Source organism: Eptesicus fuscus, chromosome 8 (genome assembly GCF_027574615.1).
Source record: "Eptesicus fuscus isolate TK198812 chromosome 8, DD_ASM_mEF_20220401, whole genome shotgun sequence".
NCBI classification, from domain to species: domain Eukaryota; kingdom Metazoa; phylum Chordata; class Mammalia; order Chiroptera; family Vespertilionidae; genus Eptesicus; species Eptesicus fuscus.
In genome coordinates this window covers 12,280,025-12,302,056 of record NC_072480.1, presented here as the reverse complement: position 1 = coordinate 12,302,056, position 22,032 = coordinate 12,280,025, and the positions used below count along the sequence as shown (strand labels likewise).

The 22,032-nt window shown below is 40.4% G+C and overlaps 1 protein-coding gene across 1 annotated transcript in view; it reads left to right on the top strand.

Annotated features, from left to right (window-relative positions):
• The window catches only part of LOC103295648 (phosphatidylinositol 3,4,5-trisphosphate 3-phosphatase TPTE2-like), a 43,627-nt gene that overhangs the window by 294 nt on the left and 21,301 nt on the right, over positions 1–22,032 (top strand). The window contains exons 2-7 of the mRNA XM_054720276.1: positions 2,603–2,702; positions 2,846–2,909; positions 3,656–3,720; positions 16,209–16,269; positions 17,816–17,897; positions 17,998–18,086. Of these exons, the coding sequence (XP_054576251.1) occupies positions 2,603–2,702; positions 2,846–2,909; positions 3,656–3,720; positions 16,209–16,269; positions 17,816–17,897; positions 17,998–18,086 (461 nt within the window). The remainder of the gene's footprint in view (positions 1–2,602; positions 2,703–2,845; positions 2,910–3,655; positions 3,721–16,208; positions 16,270–17,815; positions 17,898–17,997; positions 18,087–22,032) is intronic.

Here is a 22,032-nt window from a genome sequence, read left to right as displayed (position 1 = left end):
CCTCTAGTCTCTGACATTGTATTCTAGATGGTTTCTTCAACAGGTAAACCCATTTTGGGTTTGCAAAATGGAGCCAGGCAGGAATGTGTCTACATACAAATTATTAAGAGGAACATGTATGTGAAACATTTGTATAAATATTAATATTTCATTAATAACTGAATCTAAATAAAAACTGACAGTATGTGAAATACTAAATAGAACACGAACAGCCCCTACCTCAGTTAAAATAAAAACTTTTTTCAAGGTCCACAGGAGATCTGAGGCATGGTTATTCCATCAGCTTGGTACTGAGGCAGCAGCTGATTTTCTCTGCTTTCTGAGAAGGTGCATGGAGTGAGCCACGCCTTGGAGCTGGATTGCTGTGGGAGTTAGGGACTAAATTCCCCAGCCTTCCTTCATCCAGATCATTTCAGAAGGCAGCTTGTCTCCTTTCCTCATTAGCTCTCCTAATGCCTTTGAGTTAAGGACAGCTGCCCACTCCCAGGTCACTCAGAGGCTGAAAGGGCTACCCAGACTTGGGAAAAGCTTTCCCTGGAGCACCAGTGCACGGCTGAAGTAGCCAATGTTGGGAGGAAGGTTCAGTGAATAGAAGTTCAACATTGGTTAGGGATTGCACCTCAGGTGCAAAGCCAGATGGTAAGTTTGCAGGTCAAAGGTGAGGACCTTCCTTCCTCTCATAAGCTTTTGTTGTGCATTCTTCACAGTCCCAGTTGCTCTAAAAGCGTGTCATGTTCAGCTTCCATGGCCCAGTAGTACTGCCAAACATCCTACCTTTCTTTTGCACCTATGTAAAGGCAATGCTTGCCTCTTCTTAAATGGTTTGGTTATATCTCATACTATATTTAAATTGCCAAATTGATGCTTTTATATATATATATATTTATATATATATATAATATCCTTAGTCTTATTGATAAAGTGAATTTTAAATAATTTATTAAAGTAGAATGCTTAATAGGAATGAGTCTTTGTGTTCTTACAAATATCCCTACTTTGGGGGGCATAAATATATTTTTTTGTTTTATACTACAGGATACTATCATATTTTTCTGATATACTTAATTCCATGGATGCTGCCATTATTGTAGCGACTCTAATAATTGATTTCACTTATATTTCTTATGACTCTGAGATTTTAAAAGATATCCCCAGGTAAGAAACATATGATTTATCTCTCCTTTTTAAAGATTTTTTTCTTCTTCATTTTTTGTGGCTTTCATTCTGTGTAATCTTTTTAACTTTGAATCTCCTGATTCTGTGCCAGATAAGTTGCTTGAAAATGAAACGTTTAGACAAATTTCCACATACATGGAAACTAAAGGCTTGGTAGGTCCAGTGAAGGGTGTACACACTAAGTATCTTTAGTTGAATGAAGAAGATGGAAACACCCAAAGAAAAAACTAGAGACTTTACCTCTGTACTAGCTTCAACTTCTCTACATTTTTAAATTCCCACTATTGGAATTTGCGCTTCAACCACAAATGACACATGAAATTCCTAGTTTTTTTCTACCAGACAATATTGATTTGAGCATATGCAAAATTTTAATGACTCCAATGATTATTCTCTAAAAAACAGCAAATGGAACATAAAACTAGATGACATGGGTAGCAACACAGAGGTAGAATTTTCAGTATAGTGTATTTAAAATTAAGAAAGCTGAGGCAAAGTTAGATCTGTTAGGGATTAGGAAACTAAAATGTGTATGAGTCACTGATGGATTTTTCTTTTTGTTCTTCCTCTTCCTATTCTGGTAATGAGGAAAAGAAGAGCAAATGTGTACTGGGATATAAATGTTGGGTGGCTCACTAGGCTTATTCATTCATCAAATAGCTTGCTTCTTTCTGCTGTCCAGCTTCCCAGGACTTCAATTCAGATTCTGACATTATTTGACATTATTTGATAGGCTTTTAGAGTTGTTTGAAAATAACTGGAGCCAGAATGGTCCTCTGACCAACAACCTCAGCATTACCTAAGAGCTTGCTAAAAATGGAAGAAGAAAAACACCTCAGGCCCCATTCTAGACCTACTGAATCAGTATGTACACTCAAGTTAGGGAAGCACTAGTCCCCACCATCAGTTCTCCGCCATTGTGTTTCTTTCTGATGGTAGGCAGGACACCAGCTAGCCCATTGCGAAGTATCTCGACCTGCTGCCTGCCTGATGCGTTAGCAGCTATAGAGAACCTCTGTTACTGATGGAGGTAACAGAGGCAAACAAAAATCCCGAGTTTGTATTGATGGGGAAAAGACTGAAAAATGCTCATCTTAAACCACAAAAGTTAAATCTACAAAATTCTAAGTGTCTATCATACAACTATGTCTCTAAACTAGAGTTTCTCAGCTTCATTACTATTGATATTTGGGATCCAATTTTTCTTTATTATGGGGGCTGCCACTAGATGGCACCCCCTTACACACAATGGTGACAACCCAAACTATCTCCAGACAGTGCCAAATGTCCCCTAGGTGGCTGGGTGGGAAGCATCAGGTAAGAGGTGCAAAATTATCCCTTGTTAAGAACCACTGCTCTATACTTAGTTCACATTAAGAAAATCTCGTTTCCAAAGCAAAATTTAATCTTTCTAATTTATTGTTAGATTGGTAATTCTACTTCGATCCTTACGACTTATCATTCTGATAAGAATTTTTCATCTGGCTTACCAAAAAAGACATCTTGAAAAGTTGACCAGAAGGATGGTAAGTGGGCAAAACATGTTTATGTTTCACACAAAAAAATGTGTTTTAGGAAATACTGGCAAGGGTTATAGGTATCTATATAATGATCTTTATTTTTATGTTGATTTATGTTTCACAAATTAACGATTCTTTTAAATGCTCAGGTTTCAGGAAACAAACGACGATACATGAAAGATGGATTTGACTTAGACCTCACTTACATTACTGGTTTGTGAAGTTTAACTGTTGATTTACTTACATTGATTTCACTTTTTTTGTGTGTGTAATTATGTGGGGTTTTTGTTGTTGTTGTTCTTGCCTTGTCTAAGCCATGTTCTTTCAAAGCATTCTTTATCCATGAAGAAATATGCCACTATGGTAGTGTGACATATTTGTAATTTAACCCTGACAATGTTTTTATTGTCATCTCAAATAAGGTCTACTTGGTTACAATACAGGAAGTTGAATGGATTTTCAGTTGACTCCATTTGTTGGGTTTAGAATTTATTGAGTAGTAATTCTAAGTCCAAAGGATTCCAAAGAAACCTCTTCTTTTCCTAGAACCCCAGAGAATAAGGTCATTGCTTTGTAGATATCAGGTTTCTGAGTCAGGATCACTGGAAAGCATCCTGGCAAGTTCCCGACATCCCTGGAGCCCCGATCTCTCATTTTCCTTTGGTGTTTAAGTAAGAAATAAATTCCCACCACAGGGGGAGCTCCAGACTGAGGTCAACACAAATCTGTTGCATATGGCTGGAGCCATCTGAGTTGGGAACACCGGGGAGTTTAATGGTCATTGTACTGGATAATTTACTATATTATCTTGAGGGTTAGTTAGCTTTTTCTGTCATTTTCAATCCTGAAAGTTTTTTATTTTTCTATAAAAAAGGAGTCTGGTTATTAGTAAATTAAGTTGTCACATATTGTTTGGCATCTATAATGACATTCATAATAGTAACTATTTTGACTTCCAGAACGTATTATTGCCATGTCATTCCCATCTTCTGGAAAGGAGTCTTTCTATAGGAATCCAATTCAGGTAAGGGTAATGATCTAACAAATGCTCATATTTCTCAGTATCCATAGACTGTGGCCCAAAAATGAAAGTATTTTACTAAAACTTTACTCTTTTAGGTAAAAAATTATAATGGATTGATATTTATTAGCTTTTGCTCTGTTGCACACCACCCAAAAACTTAGTGACTTATAACAGCAGCCATTGACTTAGCTCATGATAATGTGGTTTGTGAATTTGCATTGGACTTAACTGGTAGGTTCTGGTGATCGCAGACAGGCTCAATTAATCTCAGTTGCGTTAACTCACTTATCTGTGGGCACCTACTGGGCACCTGAGGACTGGTTGAATGGCTCCATGTGCTATCTCATTCTAACAGGTCAGTGCGGGCTTTTTCATTGTGGCAGTGGCAAGGCCCCCACAAGGAGCAAGCAAGATTGCAGAGCCCCTAAAGACCTAGGCTCAAAACCAGTATAATGTGGCTTCTACCTCATTCTATTAAAAAAGCAAATTACAAATCCAGTGCAGATTCAAGGAGTAAAAAAACAGACTCCATTTCTTGATGGCAGGAATTATAACAAATTGTGACCATATTTTTGTAGTCTATCATAGGGAAAAAGGGTGGGAATTCTTTAAGTAAAACATGTGTTCTTAGATTGAGATCCAAAATTATAGTAGAGGCATACTGCTTTAGGTTCTGTGGATTAAGTAAACTAATTTCAAAGATAAAATTATGTGTACTATGAAATTTCAATTAAAAGTCATTGTTTAAGAAGTTTGCATAATGTGTGAGTATGTATATATTAGAGCAATTTACAGTACTTATATCTCAATAAAATGTAATTATGTAATTATACATAATTATGTGTTTGTGTATATGTCTATATTCATATATATATAATTATACTATTATTTTTAGTTTTTTAAATTATACTTTTATTGAGGCATAACAAAACCTGTAAGCTATACTAATCTTAAGTGTATATCTTGATGTAATTTTATATATGTATATGCATGTAACCAAAAACTCTATCTAGATATAAAATATTTCATGCTCTTTTTCAGTCAATATAACAACACACTAAAAGTAATTACTATTCTAACTTAATTAGTTTTACTTTTTATTGAATTTCACATAAGTGGAATCATACACTAACTACATCTTTTGTGACTGTTTTTTTTATGTTCAAAATAAATTCTGTGAGATTCATCCAATATTGTTACGTGTACAGTAGTTCTCTTAATTTATTGCTTTCTAGAATACTGTATTGAAAGTCCAAGCATTCAGTTTACATGGAGAAATTATAACATTATACAGCACCTCACAAAGGCAGCAGATACATTACAGTTTACAAAATCTACTTTACAAAAAATTTTAAATTTGAATTATCAAAAGGTACAGCTGAAGAAACAGGTATAAAACTGGCAACCAATAATTTTGACAGGAAAGTTGTACAGCTTACATGACTTTACATACATGAATTTGAAAATACTGAGTTTAGGGTAATCATTATGCTTTGTGTCTATATGAAAACTATTAGAGGCCCTGTGCACAAATTCGGGGCTGATCAGGCCAGGCCAACTAGGGGAAGAGGACACGGGAGGTTGGCCAGCGGACCCAGCCCATGATCAGGTTGGGGGAGGGGGGCAATTGGAAGTGGGGCAGGCTGAGGGGAGGGGCCGCTGGCGGTTGGCAGGCCGGCCCTGCCCCTGGTCAAACTTTAGGTCGAAATCCCGATTGAGGGGAAAATTGGCATATTAACCTTTTATTATATAGGATAATATTGCCTGTTGAAGAATTAACAGTATAATACTGATTGTTAAAGAATCGTGTTCAAAATTATTTAATTCACTTCAAAATGTCATGCATATTATTATGTTTTTTAATGTGCCATTAAACCTTCACTCATTTAGCTCAAGTACATTACTAAAGTAATATATTAAATTTTCCACTGCAGTGGTGTTTCATACCATTGACATTTGCATACTTTAGTATAAATTATAAAGAAATGTGTGCTATTCACAAATGTTCAGAAAAGCAAGCAAAAGGTCAATGAACCTGCCAGGTTCCTTGAGATGGTGTCATGTCAGCTTCATAAACATTCATTCCATAAAATAGTTTGCTAATATTTGAACACTATTTTCAAGATAAAACACATTTTCTCATAAATAATAAAGTCTTTTATCAAGCACTACAAAAGTATACAAAATAATTTGAATTTGAGCAAGTCCTGGAATGTGTTTAGCCTAATATGTAAACAGACTTGTTTCCAGGGTTTCACAAGGACAAGATTTTAAATTGCTCAGAAGAGTTAGAAACTTCCTTGAGAGAGATGAACACAATCATTACCAATAGAAAAAGTAACCATTGTGTTTATCCTACCTAATAAAAGAGTAATATGCAAATTGACGGTACCTTCGCTACACCCATAAGCCATGCCCACCAGCCATGCCCACCAGCCAATCATGAGCAAATATGCAAATAAACCTAACCAAGATGGCTGCAATCACAGAGAGCAGGAGGGAGGCTTGGGTTTCCCCGGCAACAGAGGAAGACAAGCTTTCTGCCTGCCCTTGCCTGGCCTAGGCCTCCACTCAAGGCTACAAAGTTTCAATTATAGAAGGTAAACAAATCCAAACAGAAATGGTGGCAGCCACTGGGCTGGAAAGAGTGGGAGGCAGGGGTTGCCCCCGGCAATGGAGGAAGCTAAGCTTCTGCAGCCCTGGCCAGCCCAGGCCTCTGCTTAAGGCTAAAAAGTTTCAATTATATTAGATACATAAGTCCCAACAGAAATGGCTGCATCTATGGAGAGAGCAGGAGGCTTGGCTCTGCTCCAGGCTACAAAGTTTCAATTGTAGAAGGTAAATAAATTCCAGATACCAAGGCCTCCGCTTGGGTCACCAGGGGGCATGGCTGGCCTGCAAACCACCACAGGCCCCTCACCCAGGCTGCCCCACACCCCAAGGGAACCCCCACCCTGATCCAGGACACCCTTCAGGGCAAACCAGCTGGCCCCCACCCGTGCACCAGGCCTCTATCCTATCTAATAAAAGAGTAATATGCAGATTGACCATCACTCCAACACACAATATGGCTGCCCCCATGTGGTCAAAGATCCTGCCCCCATGTGGACACAAGATGGCCACCACAAGATGGCCAGCAGGGGAGGGCAGTTGGGAGGCACCAGGCCTGCAAGGGAGGGCAGTTGGAGGCGATCAACCCTGCAGGGGAGGGCAGTTAGGGGTGACCAGGCTGGCAGAGGAGGGAAGTTGGGGTCAAAAAGGCTGGCAGGGGAGCAGTTAGACGTCAATCAGGTTGGCAGGGGAGTGGTTAAGGGGTGATCAGGCTGGCAGGCAGAAGCGGTTAGGGGCAATCAGGAAGGCAGGCAGGTGAGCAGTTGGGAGCCAGCAGTCCTGGATTGTGAGAGGGATGTCTGGCTGCCCGTTTAGGCCCACAGGGGCGGGCAGTTAGGGCTGACCAGGCCAGTAGGGGAGGGCAGTTGGGGTTGACCAGGCCTGCAGGGGAGGGAGGGCAGTTGGGGGGCCATGCCTTTAGGGGAGGGAGTTGATTGGGACCAGGCCTGCAGGGGAGGAGAGTTATGGGTGACCTGGCTGGCAGGGGAGGGCCATTGGGGGCAATCGGCTGGCAGGGGAGCAGTTAGGCGTCGATCAGGCTCGCAGGGGAGTGGTTAGGGGGTGATCAGGCTGGCAGGCAGAAGCAGTTAGGGGCAATCGGGCAGGGCAAGCAGGCGAGTGGTTGGGAGCCAGCAGTCCTGGATTGTGAGAGGGATGTCCAATTGCCCATTTAGGCCCAATCCCTGAGGGGTCCCAGATTGGATAGGGTGAAGGCTGGGCTGAGGGACACACCCACACGCCCCTCCTCCCCCATGCACAAATTTCGTGCACCGGGCCTCTAGTAATTATATATTATTCTATAAATATGTTATATATTGCTGTTATCCTATATAATAAAGAGGTAATATGCAAATTGACCCTTATGTCATAATGCCATCACAAGATGGCTGCCCTGCTAAGCCCCTCCCCTGGCCCCACCTCTGATCAGCCTCTCCCACCCCAATTGAGGGTGGGGCAGCTAGCGAACCCCTCCACCCCCTCCACAGCCCCTCACCCAGGCTGACTACACCCCCACGCTTTCCTAGGGCTGGGGGTACCCCAGGCAGGCTGCAGGCAGGGCATTGGTCAGAGGCAAAGGTCCTGGCTGTCCCTGGCCTAGAGAGTCCAGAAAACCTCAGCAGTGACCAAAGACCAAGACCGAGTGGAAAGATCCCTGCCAGTGCTTATGGCTCAAAGTACCAGGAGGAGGTGGAGCATCTTGAACCTGCAACCCTGGCATCTGCACACCAAGCCTTGGGGCACACCATGCTGGTGGTACCTGTGGATGAAAGGGGGAGAGCAGGGAGCTGGGGTGTGGATCTGGGAGGGGCCTAGAGTATTCGGGAGCAACCTGCCTGCCAAGGTTGCTCGGATCCACACGCTTGGGCTTGGTCAAAGCCCTGGTCAGCTCTGCCACTTGCTTTCCAGGTGCGGCTAGCCCTGAGTCAGCTGGCATTGCGCTCAGAGAAGCAGCTGTCACTGGGCTCCATTAAATAAGAGAAATCAAAGAGCCAAGAATAAATATCCCCCAGCCCCTTCCTACACCCTCAGGTAATGGAAAAGGACTGCTGCTTTGCATTTTATAATGAAAAGACTCCTGCTATGTAGAGAGGAGAGCTGATTTGTTTCCACCAACACCTAGCATGTTCCCTGCCCCAGCCCTGAAGCCTGACAGCACCTAGCAAAGGTGTGTCCACACAGCCATGTTGGCCTGGCTTCTGGAACGTTGGGAGCAAGTTTAAGCTGCATTGATTTAAAAAAAGAAAAAAGGTAAAAATTGAAAAACACTTCTTTGTACTCAAATGGCACTATAAAATGCAGATTATGTCTTTTATGTTGATTTTGAGGCAGAGTGCAAATATGTTCATGGGAAAAGCAGAAAAAAACAAAGGGAAAAGGAAAGGATTCTGCCATCCACAGTACTGAACGTTGTTTTTTTTGTTGTTGTTGTTGTTATTTTTCCTTCTGTTCTTCAAGTCAGTATATGCCATTTAAATCACTTTATGGCATTAGCTAATGAGCTAATGCTTCCTCTATTAGTGGAAGTGCCTTTCATATGAGTCACATACATTTAATCCATTCAAATGGAGCATACTGAGTGGAGAGAATGGTATGTGTCATTATATAAAGAACTTGGCATTATGATACTATCTGGCTGAAGATCTTATTTATTTTGCAATTTAGAGAACGTAGACAAATCAGGCATTGAAAATGAATGTGCATGCTTAAGTGCATGACTTTATTTTCATCCATAATGACCAAACGACTGGTCACCAGGAGGTGTATTGATGGGTTCCGAGGCAGGTCTGGGTCTCGTGGTGCGGCGGGTCTGGGTGAGGCTGCATGGCACGGGCCAGGGCCAGGGGACCTGAGACTGTGCCCCCCACCCCGACGCTGGGACATGAGGCTGCGTCCCCTGCCTGGCGGGGCTTGATGGGGGTGGGGCCTGTTGGACACTTCTATTATAGAGAAAGGGCAAATAGCAATATTAAAATATTTCCTCTAATTAATTCCTTTTTAATGTGCACGAATTTTGTGCACCAGGTCACTAGTATGCTATATAATTACATATATAAATTACACATATATACCTGTATAGTATACATTGATTATTTTTTTTAATTTAAGTATGGTTGGCATATAATATTACCTTTGATTCAGGTATACAATATCATGATTTAACAAATATTTATATCTTATGATGTGATCATCACATTAAGTCTACTAACTGTCACTGTGCAAAGTATGATGTTAGCTATGGGCTTTTTATATATAACCTTTATCATTTTGAGGTACATTCCTTCTATACTTACTTTGCTAAGAGTTTTCATGATAAATGGATATTAAATTCTGTCAAATACTTTTTTTAACATCTATTGAGATGATCATTTGATTTTTATATTGGTTTTGTTGATGTGATGTTTTACATTAATTGTTCTGTGGATATTGAACTGTCCCTGTATCCCTGGTATAAATCCCACTTTATCGTAATTTATAATATTTTAATGTATTGCTGAATCCAGTTTTTTAATATTTTATTGAGAATTTTTGCATCTATATTCATCAGGGATATTGGCCTATAATTTTCTTTTTTGCAGTGCTATTGTCTAGTTTTGGTATCCAGGTAGATTGAGTTTGGAAGTGATCCTTCTTATGTTTTTTTTTTTTTGGAGTAATTTGAGGATTATGGCTATTAATTCTTCTTTAAATATTTGGTAAAATTCACCTGTGACGCTGTGTAGTGCTGGGATTTCATTTGTTGTGGGTTGTTTATTACTGGTTCCATTTTATTCCTAGTAATCAGTTGTTCAGATTTACATAGTTCAGTTTTAAAAGATTGTATGTTTCTAGAAATTTATCAAGTTCTTCTAGATTGTCCAATTTGTTGGCATATAATTGTTTGTAGTATTCTTTAATGATCCCTTATATTCTGTGTGTTGGTTGTAATCTCTCCTCTTTAGTTTCTGATTTTATTTATGTTGTCTCTCTTATTTTTTGCTGAGTCTGGCTAGAGGTTTGTCAACTTTATTTTTTCAAAGGACCAGATCTTAGTTTCATTGTTGTTGTTTTTCCTATTTTTTCATCTCTATTTTGTTCATTTCACCTCTGATCTCTATGACTTCCTTGTTTGTATTTATTTGGGGTTCTTTTCATTCTTTTTTTAGTTCCTGTAGGTATAAAATTAGATTGTTTATTTGAGACTTATCTTGTTTCTTGAGGTAGGCCTGTATAAATATGAACTTACCTCTTACAACAGTTGTTGCTGCCGCCCATTAAGTTTTGGAAAGTTGTGTTTTCATTTTCATTGTCAAAAGGTAGGGTTTTTTTCTTTTTAAAAAAAGAAATTTATTAAGATATAATTCACATGCCATATAGTTTACCCATTTACAGTGTACAATTCAATGGTATTTACTATATTCACAGAATTGTACAAACATCATCACAGTCAATTTTAGAACATTTTTATCAAAAAGAAACTCTTTAGCTACTGCCCCCGCCCCCTTTACCTCAGCCCTAAAAAACCACGAATTTATTTTATGTCTTTATAGATTTGCCTATTCTTGGCATTTCATATAAAGAATCATATAATGAGTAGTCTTTTATGACTGGCTTCTTTCATTTAACATAATTTTCTCAAGGTTCATCCATGTGGTAGCATGTATATCAGTACTTCTTTCTTTTTTGAGACCAAATAACATTTAGTGTTGGTATACCACATTTTGTTTATCCATCTTTAAGTTGATGGGCATTTGAATTGTTTCCACCTTTTTGGGATTATGAATAATGCTGCTATAGACATTTGTGTTCACATTTTGTGTCGACATATGTTTTTCTTTCTCATGAGCATATTAGGAGTAGAATTTCTGTATCATATTGTCATTCTAGATTTAGTGATTTAAGAAACTACTGGACTCTTTTCAACTAGTTGTACCATTTTACATTTCTACCAGCAGTGTATAAGAGTTCTAGTTTCTCATCATCCTCTCCAACATTTTTCATTGCTTGACTTTTTATTCTAGCCATCCTAGTGGGTGTGACATGGTATCTTGTCAATTTTATTTACATTTCCCTGGTCACTAATGACATTGAGAATCTTTCCATGTGCTTATTGGTCATTTGTATATCTTCTTTGGAGAACTGGCTACTGAGATAATATTTTATTTTCAAATTGGGTTATTGGTCTTTTTATTATTGAGTTAAGAGTTCCTTATATCCTCTTGCTGGATTGAACCCTTTAGTATTATGTTGTGACCGTCTTTGTCTCTTGGTACATATGTCCTTTGCTTTGCAGTCTATTTTGTTTGATATAAGTATTGCTATCTCAGGCTTTTTTGTTTCCATTTGCATGGAGCTATTTAAATATATTTTTATTTATTTTAGAGAGAAAGGAAAGGAGAGGGAGAAAAAACAAAAACATTGATGAGAGAGAAATATAGATAGGCTGCCTCCTGCATGCTCCTTAGTGGGGATTGAGCCCACAACCTGGGTATGTGCCCTGACCAGAAATCGAACCAGTGAGCTCTTGGTACATGGGACATCGCTCAATCCACTGAGCCACACTGGCTGGCCATTCATGGAATACTTTTTTCCATACCTTCACTTTCAGTCTGGGTTTATTTTTTGTTCTGAAGTGGGTCTCTTGTAGACAGCATATAGATGGGTCACATTTTCTTACCCTATATCTTTAGGTTGATCCCTTTACCATTTTTAATCAGCATCTCTGAAGAAGAGATAATCATCTGCTTTCATAAAATCCATAAGTCATAAATCACCCCACAGGTATATATACTATTCATATTCATATTTATTCTTATCATTTGCCAAAGTGCAGGCTCAAGTCTGAGCTATTAGTTCAGCTATCTAGGCAGACTGAGTATTAGGCAATGGAACTGCTTCAGTGGTTGCATGTTCAATTATAACAATACTAGAGGCCCAGTGCATGAAATTCGTGCACAGGGGGAGGTCCCCTCGGCCCAGCCTGCACCCTCTCCAATCCAAGACCCCTTGGGCGATGTCCAACTGCTGGAGATCGGGCCTAAACTGGCAGTTGGACATTCCTCTCATAATCCTGGACCACTGGCTCCTAATCGCTCACCTGCCTGCCTGCCTGCCTGGTTGCCCCTAACTGCCCCTCCTGCCGGCCTGATTGCCCCTCACTGCCTCTGCATGCTGGCATGATCGCCCCTAACTGCCTCCCCTGCCGGCCTGGTTGCCACTAACAGTCCCCCGCTGCCAGCCAGGTCTCCCCAACTTCCCCCACCCTGCTGGCCTGGTTGCTCCTATCTGCCCCCCTCTGCCAGCCTGGTCACCCCCAACTGCACCCCCACCCCACCGACCTGGTTGTCCCTAACTTCCCTCCCCTGCTGGCCTGGTCTCCTTTTACTGCCCCCCCCTGCCAGCCTGGTCACCCCCAACTGCTCCCCTGCTGGCCTGGTCATCCCCAACTGCCCCCCCCCTGCCAGCCTGGTCACTCCACACAGCCTGCTGTTCAGTTGTTTGGTCATCCCTCACTAACCCCCGTGCTTGCCTGGTCGCCCCACGCAGCCTGCTTGTTCAGTTGTTTGGTCATTCCTCACTTACCTCACTACTGCCCTTGTTGTAGGCAGCCATCTTGTGAGGGCGTGAGGGTAAATTTGCATATTACCTCTTTATTATATAGGATATCCTGGACAGAGAATACCTTTGTTATTTTTAAGATAAGAGCCATCTACAAGCTGTTTTAAGTCAAGGTTGACTATAGGGTGCAAGATTCAGATCTGGCCATACTTGACTCCTGAGAGAATGCTAAGCAGTCAGGTGGTTCCCCTTTATTCTTAAGAGGAAATAAAGTTGTAGGGTTTTATTTTGAACAGCATTGAATAGCAAAATGCAGAGCAAATGGTAGAATTTCATGAGCGGTACAATTGAATATTCTTTATTCTGGTCAAGGACAGAAACTGTCCATCTAGTGACAGATTGTGACCCCAAAAATGTAGTTTCTTGGCAGAGTTTAAGTTTTCTCTAGGTATTGTATGTCTCTGTTCAGCTCATTTGAGTTAGAGGTATTTGGAGTCTTCAGGTAAACTACTTAGACCAGAAAACACAGCAGTAAATTGTCTACATATTGAGACAAGGAGGGACTCATGGGAAAAAATGAAATCAGTAAGATTATTTTTTAGACATTTAGAGTAGTATGAAGGTGATTTTAAATGTCCCTGAAGTTTAAACATCTAGGTACATTAATTTTCCCATTAAAAAGTAAATACTGACTATCCTTATATGTGGGTATACTAAAGAAGGTTGCACATAAATTAACCACTCTGAAATATTTACTTGTTGAGAGAATGAAGGTATCAGGACAGTATTCTAATAGTTGTATATTTCATTAGTGCTGTAATTAACCTCTAATGTTGGATATTTAGGTGTTACTGTTATCAATAACAAAGCAAGGAAGGCACAAGGATAGATTCCTAGGGGTGAACTTTTCAGGTTAAAGAGTATGAATATTTTAGTATAATATATATATTATAGTACTAGAGGCCTGGTGCATGAAAATTCATGCACTGGAGGGGGCTCCCTCAGCCCAGCCTGCCCTCAGGGGCGGGAGGCGACCCGGCGATCAGGGGAAGACGATGTCCCATCACACCTCTGCTGCTGCCACTGCCGGCAGCACAAGCCTCGGCTGGCCCTGGTTACCTGAGCCTCGGGTGGCCCTGGGCGGCTGGGGGGCTGAAGGGACTGGGGGACTCCGGAGGCAGGCACGCAAAGTGGCAGGACCTGCCTGGGGGTGGGCCTGGCTGTGCTGCATGCCTGCCACCCCAGCGGGGCTGAGGGGACTCGGCGCCACCATCTTGTGGCTGTTGGCACTACCATTTTTGAGGGTGTGGCAGTCAATTAGCTTATACCCGTCTTATTGGCTGTGGGTGCCGCCATCTTTGTGAGGGTATGATGGTCAATTAGCAATTCCTTCTTTATTAGATAGGATATATTGCCAAATCCAATGGACTCTTATCAGCAATAAATCTAAGGTTTTATTTTCATGTTTTTAAAAAGGAAAAGGCTGGTTTCATGGGTGAGTGGCATTTCATTTTTGCTTTGACTTCTTTATTGGTGAGGGTGAATATTTCTTTTTTTTTTTTTTTTTTTTTTAAATATATTTTATTGATTTTTCACAGAGAGGAAGGGAGAGGGATAGAGAGCTAGAAACATCGATGAGAGAGAGACATCGACCAGCTGCCTTCTGCACACCCTCCACCGGGGGATGTGCCCGCAACCAATGTACATGCCCTTGACCGGAATCGAACCTGGGACCTTCCAGTCCGCAGACCGATGCTCTATCCACTGAGCCAAACCGGTTTCGGCTGAATATTTCTTTATGTAGGTTCTTAGCCAGTGAATTTTCGTTTTTGTGAATTTATTTATGTCTTTGGCCCATTTAGCTATAGGGTGAGGAATTACAAGTTAAATTATTGTTAATGAGTTAGTTTATATTAGTATAACTAATTTACAGATTATATTAGATATGATCCCCAGTCACTCAATTTTACTGAGAAATCTTCTCCCCTGTTCTTTGTTTGTTATACTGAGGCATTTTTAAAACAGAAATTTCAGATTTTTATGAAGACAAACTTAAATCTGTTGGTTTTTCATTGATTTAACACATAGTTCTTCCTCATCCAAAAATTGACTAATGTTCACTTAAATTTCTTAGAGATATTTGTGGGGTTTTATATTTCGTTCCTCGATCTACCTGGGATCCTATGAATTTTTTATGTAAATAGGACTGTTTATCCCCATAGTACCCAGTACTATGCAGACTCAGAATGTTTATTTTTTTATTTGACAGAGATTAACCAATTAACAATTTCATCACTTTGATACATTAATTTTATTTTTCTCAATATTAATCCAGTAAACATTGTTCTGAGGGTACTATACTAATCAATTTTTGAACTTTTTAATAATTTTTGTTGTACATAGATATGCATGTTTGTATGTGTGTGTTTCAGATGGATAAATTTGCTGAAATGTATTAGTGTGGTAAAGTAACTATATTTTAAAAAATAATCACTACTGCACAGCCAGCATGGCTAGTGGTGGCCTATGAACCTGAAGGTCACAGTTTGATCCTGGTCAGGGCACATGCCCAGGTTGTGGGCTCAATCCCCAGTAGGAGGAGGAAGCTGATCAATGATTCTTTCTCATCATTGATGTTTCTATCTCTCTATCCTTCTCCCTTCCTCTCTGAAATAAAAAAAAAATATTTTTAAAAAATCACTACTTATTTCTTATTTTAAAAGTTATACATATATGCACATTGTGTGTATATACATTTAAACATATGCACATATACTGTATATTCATTTTAGAAAATAAGAAAACACGGAGAAGACAAAAATAGTCTCCAAATTGCCACCACTTACCTAAAAGTTGATATAATGTGTTCATCTTTTTCTATCATGCATATACAAGAAATCATACCATATGTTTTCTTTGCATTTATTTATTTAAATAGTGTTTAGGTAGATTGTAATAACCAGATTGTTACCTAAAAGATGTGTCTATTCAGAATTAGATCTACATAAAAACCACATATTACTGTGAATTAATGATTTGGAACAAATTTACTTAAAGTTATTTTATCATCTAATTTCTTTTTCGGGTAGCTTAAACAATGTATATTTATAGTAGAGGCCAATCAGAGTGGCTAAGCACAACTTTGTGGGTTATTTGAAAACCATCAGTGGGTTAGCTATGACTTGGAATGTACATTACCTCATATTTCCTGAATCTTCCCTAAAAGGTGCTAAGTGAGAGACCAATGAATAAAAGGTAATAACCATTTTAGGTTATTCCTAGAAAATGGTTTTTGTTGGTGTCAGGTGGATATATGTAAGATTTGTGTCCATCTTTCTTAGGAAGTTGTGCGGTTCCTGGATACCAAGCATCGAAACCACTATCAAGTCTACAATCTTTGCCGTATGTACATGACTAGATATGTTACTACTATAGATAGAAAATAGATTACTACATATAAGAAGATGATTCCATTTTTATATTTCATTTAATCATAAGTATTTGGTGGTAGTGGGAAGTGAGTTAAAAAATCTCCATCTTGTGCTGGGCCTAGTTGGTGGGACAGGCAGGAGGCTGAAGTGGAGGTGGAGCCATGTAAGGAAGAGTCTACTCTAATGGTATTAGGTTTAGGAAAATATTTTTGTTTTTCTTGCCAGTTTGTGTTTTGAAGACAGACAATTCAACCGATGTGTTCTCTAACCCACTAAGGGTGGAGTGTGAGAAGAGCAGGGCTCTACACAAATGCCAAAACCCTGTAAAAAAGCATTATATTCCAGTTTACTACTTTGTTTCTCTTCCTGTATATTAGACATTTTCAGGAGGCAAGCATTCTTGTTGGCCACATTTGCTTCTGCTCTCTGATGTCTAACTACCCTAGCATAATGTAATGAGTAGCCTGTCAGTGAAAGGTTCGGAGTGGGCCGGGGTCGCGCACCTATGACATGAGGCCATAATGTATCAAAAGAAGCTTTTATTTCAGGCACCTGGGTGCAGGTGGGCTGAGTCCGACAGAGGAATCCGCAGAGACTGAAGGGAAAGAAAGTTTTTTTATTAATCACTAGAGGCCCAGTGCACGGATTCATGCACTGGTGGGGTCCCTGTGGGGTGTGGGAATCGGGCCGAAATCAGCAGTCCAACATCCCCCGAGGGATGTAGTAGTGCACAAAGCGAGGCTTGCTGCCGCTCCACTGCAGTCTCCACACCCATCCTAGGGCGATACCAGCACGCCCATGACTGAGAAGTGGCCATGGGCTTGCGCCCAATCAGTCCCAATGCAGGTCCTGGCCCAGATGAGGAAGGGCGTGCAGGGGGAGTGTCCAAGGCTCATGCCACTGCAGCTGTGCTTGCCAGCCGTGAGCCCTGCATCTGGAGCCCATCAGTCAGCTGAGCAGGGCTCCCACTGTGGGAGTGCACTGACCACCAGGGGGCAGCTCCTGCATTGAGCGTCTGCCTCCTTGTGGTCAGTGCACATTATAGCTACCGATGAAACGGTCGCTTAAGCTTTTATATATACAGATTGCTGGTTGCAAGCTGTTCTGCTGATGTGAAGGTCTGGTCCATCGTTGGTTCCTCCCAATGCCAGGTGTCTTCCGGTTATCTAAGCTATGTGGTACTCAAGGCTGCAAGCTTTCTGCAAGATATCTGCTAAGCACAATAAGTTTTCTCTGCCCCATTTTATTCTCTTTAAGCCTTTCAATTAGAAAATTAAAAGTAAGACCTGTTGAACAAATCAAAATAAGTTGGGCTTAGGTTATTCAAGATGGACAAATCACTCTACTGTCTTTATTTTTTTGAGACTCTTAAGTGTCTTTTAGTATAGCAAGAGCCAGTCAGAAAGCTCCTTTTAAGGTGAATAAATCATTTCTAAGAGAAAAGTATAACATTCATAACTTGATAATTTACTATGTTTATTAGGTATAGAGCTATGACTTATGTATCATTTTTTTAGGTGAAAGATCTTATGATCCTAAGTACTTCCATTATAGGGTCCATCGAATCATGATTGATGATCATAATGTCCCCTCTCTGAGGTAAGTTTATGTCAGTTGACTGTCAGAAGAGGGCTAAATACAGTGGGCTTGATTTTTGGAAGTCTGTTAATTCAACTAAAAATCTTACATTTGAAATCAGTGAGATGGTGGAATTTTCCAAAGAAGCACAGAATTGGATGGCTCAAGATGATAAAAACATCGTAGTGATTCACTGTAAGGGAGGCAAAGGTAAAAACATTTTATCTTTTTATTTCTGTTTCTAAAAAAAATTAGAAAAATATATTAAAGTATAAGAAACATACTGCTATTAATTAGTATTAATAGTTAACATTTTAAAATATTAACTTCAAGAGTAAAGGAAAAAGGGAGGTAGTGAGAGAGAAAAGAAGGAAAGAAAATAGGCATAAAAGAACTAAGAATGATTGAGCATATTTTCCCTTCTTTATTGACTATTTGAGTTTTTTCATTTTTGATTTCTCAAAATATCAGTCAAAATAAAAGCTGTGTTTAACTTTAGAAATCATCAGACCCTTTAATTTTATTTTAAGATATTTTTTAACTTTGTAAGAACCAGTTAAGGTTAAAAGAGCCAAAAACAATGATATTTCATAAACCAAAAATTATCTGAAATGTTTATAGTATAACTAGAGGCCTGATGCACGAAATTTGTGCAAGCATAGGCCTTCCTCCCCCCTCTGGCACCCCGGACCCAGGCTTCCCTCACAGCCCCAGCTTCATCCGGAAGGACATCCTGCAGGACTTCCAGTCTAACTAGCATATTATGCTTTTATTATTATAGATGATACAAAGAAGTCGATTTTGGTGGGGATAAAAATTTTTAAAGCCATTTGTAAATCCAACAAGTGAATTCCAGGAAAACACAATACTTTAATATTGCCTTATTGATTGAGTAGAATCAAGTTTTAGCCTTACATGAAAATTAGTTTCAAGACCGCTAGTAGTTGGCAAGTTCTATTGTTAGTTCCATAGGTTGAAATATTATATATATAATGGCAAATTACAGTACCAAGGATAATTAGAGAACATAGAAGTTGAACCATATGGAATTGCCAGGGTTTTTGTTTTGTTTTTTACTTATAAAAATGGCCATTTCACATGGCTCATAGTGTAAGCAATTGATTTCAGTTTTCTGATAATTAAAGCTAAGTCTCTGTTTGAAGGAAAGCATTCATTTCAAATTAAAATTTGTTGTTGTTGAGAGGGAACATATTATTCTGTGTTCACATGTTTTTCAATTACAGTACAATTTGAAGTTGTATCTCATTATGGCTTTCATTTGCATTTCTAATTACTAATTAGATTACCAATAAGATTGAGAAAGTGTTCATAGGTTTATTAGCAACTTGGATATCTTCCTTTGTAAAATTCTGTTTAATTTCCCTGTCCATTTTTCTCCTGGATTATTTTTTTCCAGTTGACTTATAGGAGTTCTTTATGTTTTCTGGATTTTCAACTCTGCTATTTGTTTTATGTATTGCAAGAAACTTTTTATGCACTGTAATTTTCTTTTTCTTTTGAATAGCACTTGGTTAACAGATCTTACTTCTAGCATAGTCGATGTACTATATTATTCTTTCTCTTTATAAGGTGTTTTTATGTCTTGATGAGTTTCAAAGGCATTCTCCTGTATTATCTTATAGAAGGTTCATTCCGTTTGAAATTGATTTTTGTGTGTGATATGATGAAAGAATCAAGTTTCATCTTTTTCCATATGACTTTACAATTGTTTCAGCACACTGATTAGACTTATATTTCTTTTATTTTTTTAGAACAAAAAAATGTCATTAGTTGATTGCAATTGGTTCTGAATAAATCAAAATATACAACATATTTTCTTTTTTTTAACATATTTTCTTTTAAAATAGATTATGAAGACCAGAATTCTAAATTGATCCCATTTAAAAACTAGAAATACATTATACTTAGTATAATTAATAGAATGGGTATCAGGAGCTTGTCATTTATATATCAAGCAATGTATTTTACGTTCAGCAAACTTAATTTTATCAAATTTCCTTTAATTTCATAGACAACAATATGATACATATTGTATAAAAAGCACACAATAGTTTTGCATTACAATTTCAAAGTGTATAGAAGTTGGAAAACAGAAGTTAAACATTGGTATACTGACAGCATTTGTGAACTTTGAAAAAACTGTATAAAAACTTAGAATCCAGATATTAGCCAATGTGAAACTTTACTTTTATAATATAAAAATAATACTTTGAGAGGCAAATTCTTATTTTACTAAACAAACTATATAAACATTTAAAATAATCATTAAAAACAACTTTAGAATTTATAAAGATTAGCTATAAAAATATATTGATAGTCACTTTGATAAATGTACCGTTCACTACATTACAAAATAGTCTCTAGCATAAAATTGCTTTAATAACTGTTTTATTTTATTCTGATAAATCTTACATTAAATCAATTATAAAATCCTCTTGGAAAACTTTGCTATGCATCTTCACAAGTGTTTTTTTTAATACTCTAATATCACTTTAAGGGCCTATAAACATTCCATTCTATTAAAGCACAACAGAGTAAGTAATGCATACTCAACTGCTTACAGAATCCTACCTAATAATAGACAAATATGCAAATTGACCACACCTCTGACACACCCACAAGCCATGCCCACAAGCCACACCCACCATCCAATCAGAGCAAGCATGCAAATTAACCCAAACCAAGATGGCTACAGCCACAGAGAGCAAGGTTTCCTAGGTAACAGAGGAAGCCAAGCTTTCCGCCTGCCCTTGCCAGGCCTAAGCCTCCACTCAAGCTACAAAGTTTCAATTATAGAAGGTAAACAAATTCAAACAAATGGCGGTAGAATGGAGCTTGAGAGAGCAGGCCAGGGTTGCCACCGGCAACAGGGGAAGCAAAGCTTTCCGCACACCCTGGCCGGGCCCACCCGCTTAAGGCTACAAAGTTTCAATTATAACCCCAACACAAATGGCTGCTGCCTCGGAGGGAGCCCCAGGCTTGGCTTTGCTCCAGGCTACAAAGTTTCAATTGTAGAAGGAAAATAAATTCCAGATACCAGGGCCTCCGCTTGGGTTGTCAGGGGGTGTGGCCGGCCTGCAAACCACCACAGGCCCCTCGCTCAGGCCGCCCCACGCCCCAAGGGAACCCCCACCTGATCTGGGACACCCTTCAGGGCAAACCAGCTGGCCCCCACCCCTGTACCAGGCCTCTATCCTATCTAATAAGAGAGTAATATACAGATTGATCATCACTGCAACACACAATTAGCTGCCCCCATGTGGTCAAAGATCCTGCCCCCATGTGGACACAAGATGGCCACCACAAGATGGCCAGCAGGAGAGGGCAGTTGGGAGGCACCCAGCCTGCAAGGGAGGGCAGTTGAGAAGGACCAGGCCTGCAAGGGAGGGCAGTTGGAGGTGATCAAACCTGCAGGAGAGGGCAGTTGGGGGGACCCAGGTCAGCAGGAAAGGGCAGTTGTGGGCGATCAGGCCAGCATGGAGGGCAGTTAGGGGTGACCGGGTCAGCAGAGGAGGGCTGTTGGGGGGACCAGGCCTGCAGGGGAGGGCAGTTGGGGATGATCAGGCAAGCAGGGAAGACAGTTGGGGGGGACCAGGACTGCAGGGGAAGACAGTTGGGGGGACCAGGCCTGCAGGGGAGGACAATGGGGGGGACCCAGGCCTGCAGGAGAGGGCCGTTGGGGGGACCCAGGTCAGCAGGAAAGGGCAGTTGTGGGCGATCAGGCCAGCATGGAGGGCAGTTAGGGGTGACCGGACCAGCAGAGGAGGGCAGTTGCGGGAGACCAGGCCAGCAGGGGAGGGCAGTTGAGAGGGGACTAGGACTGCAGGGGAGGGCAGTTGGGGGGGACCAGGCCTTCAGGGAAGGGCAGTTGTGGGCGATCAGGCCAGCGTGGAGGGCAGTTAGGGGTAATCGGGCCAGCAGAGGAGGGCAGTTGGGAGAGACCAGGCCAGCAGGGGAGGGCAGTTGTGGGGGGGCCAGGACTGCAGGGGAGGGCAGTTGGGGGGGACCAGGCCTTCAGGGAAGGGCAGTTGTGGGCGATCAGGCCAGCGTGGAGGGCAGTTAGGGGTAATCGGGCCAGCAGGGGAGGACAGTTGGGGGGGGCCAGGCCTGCAGGGGAGGACAATTGGAGGGGACC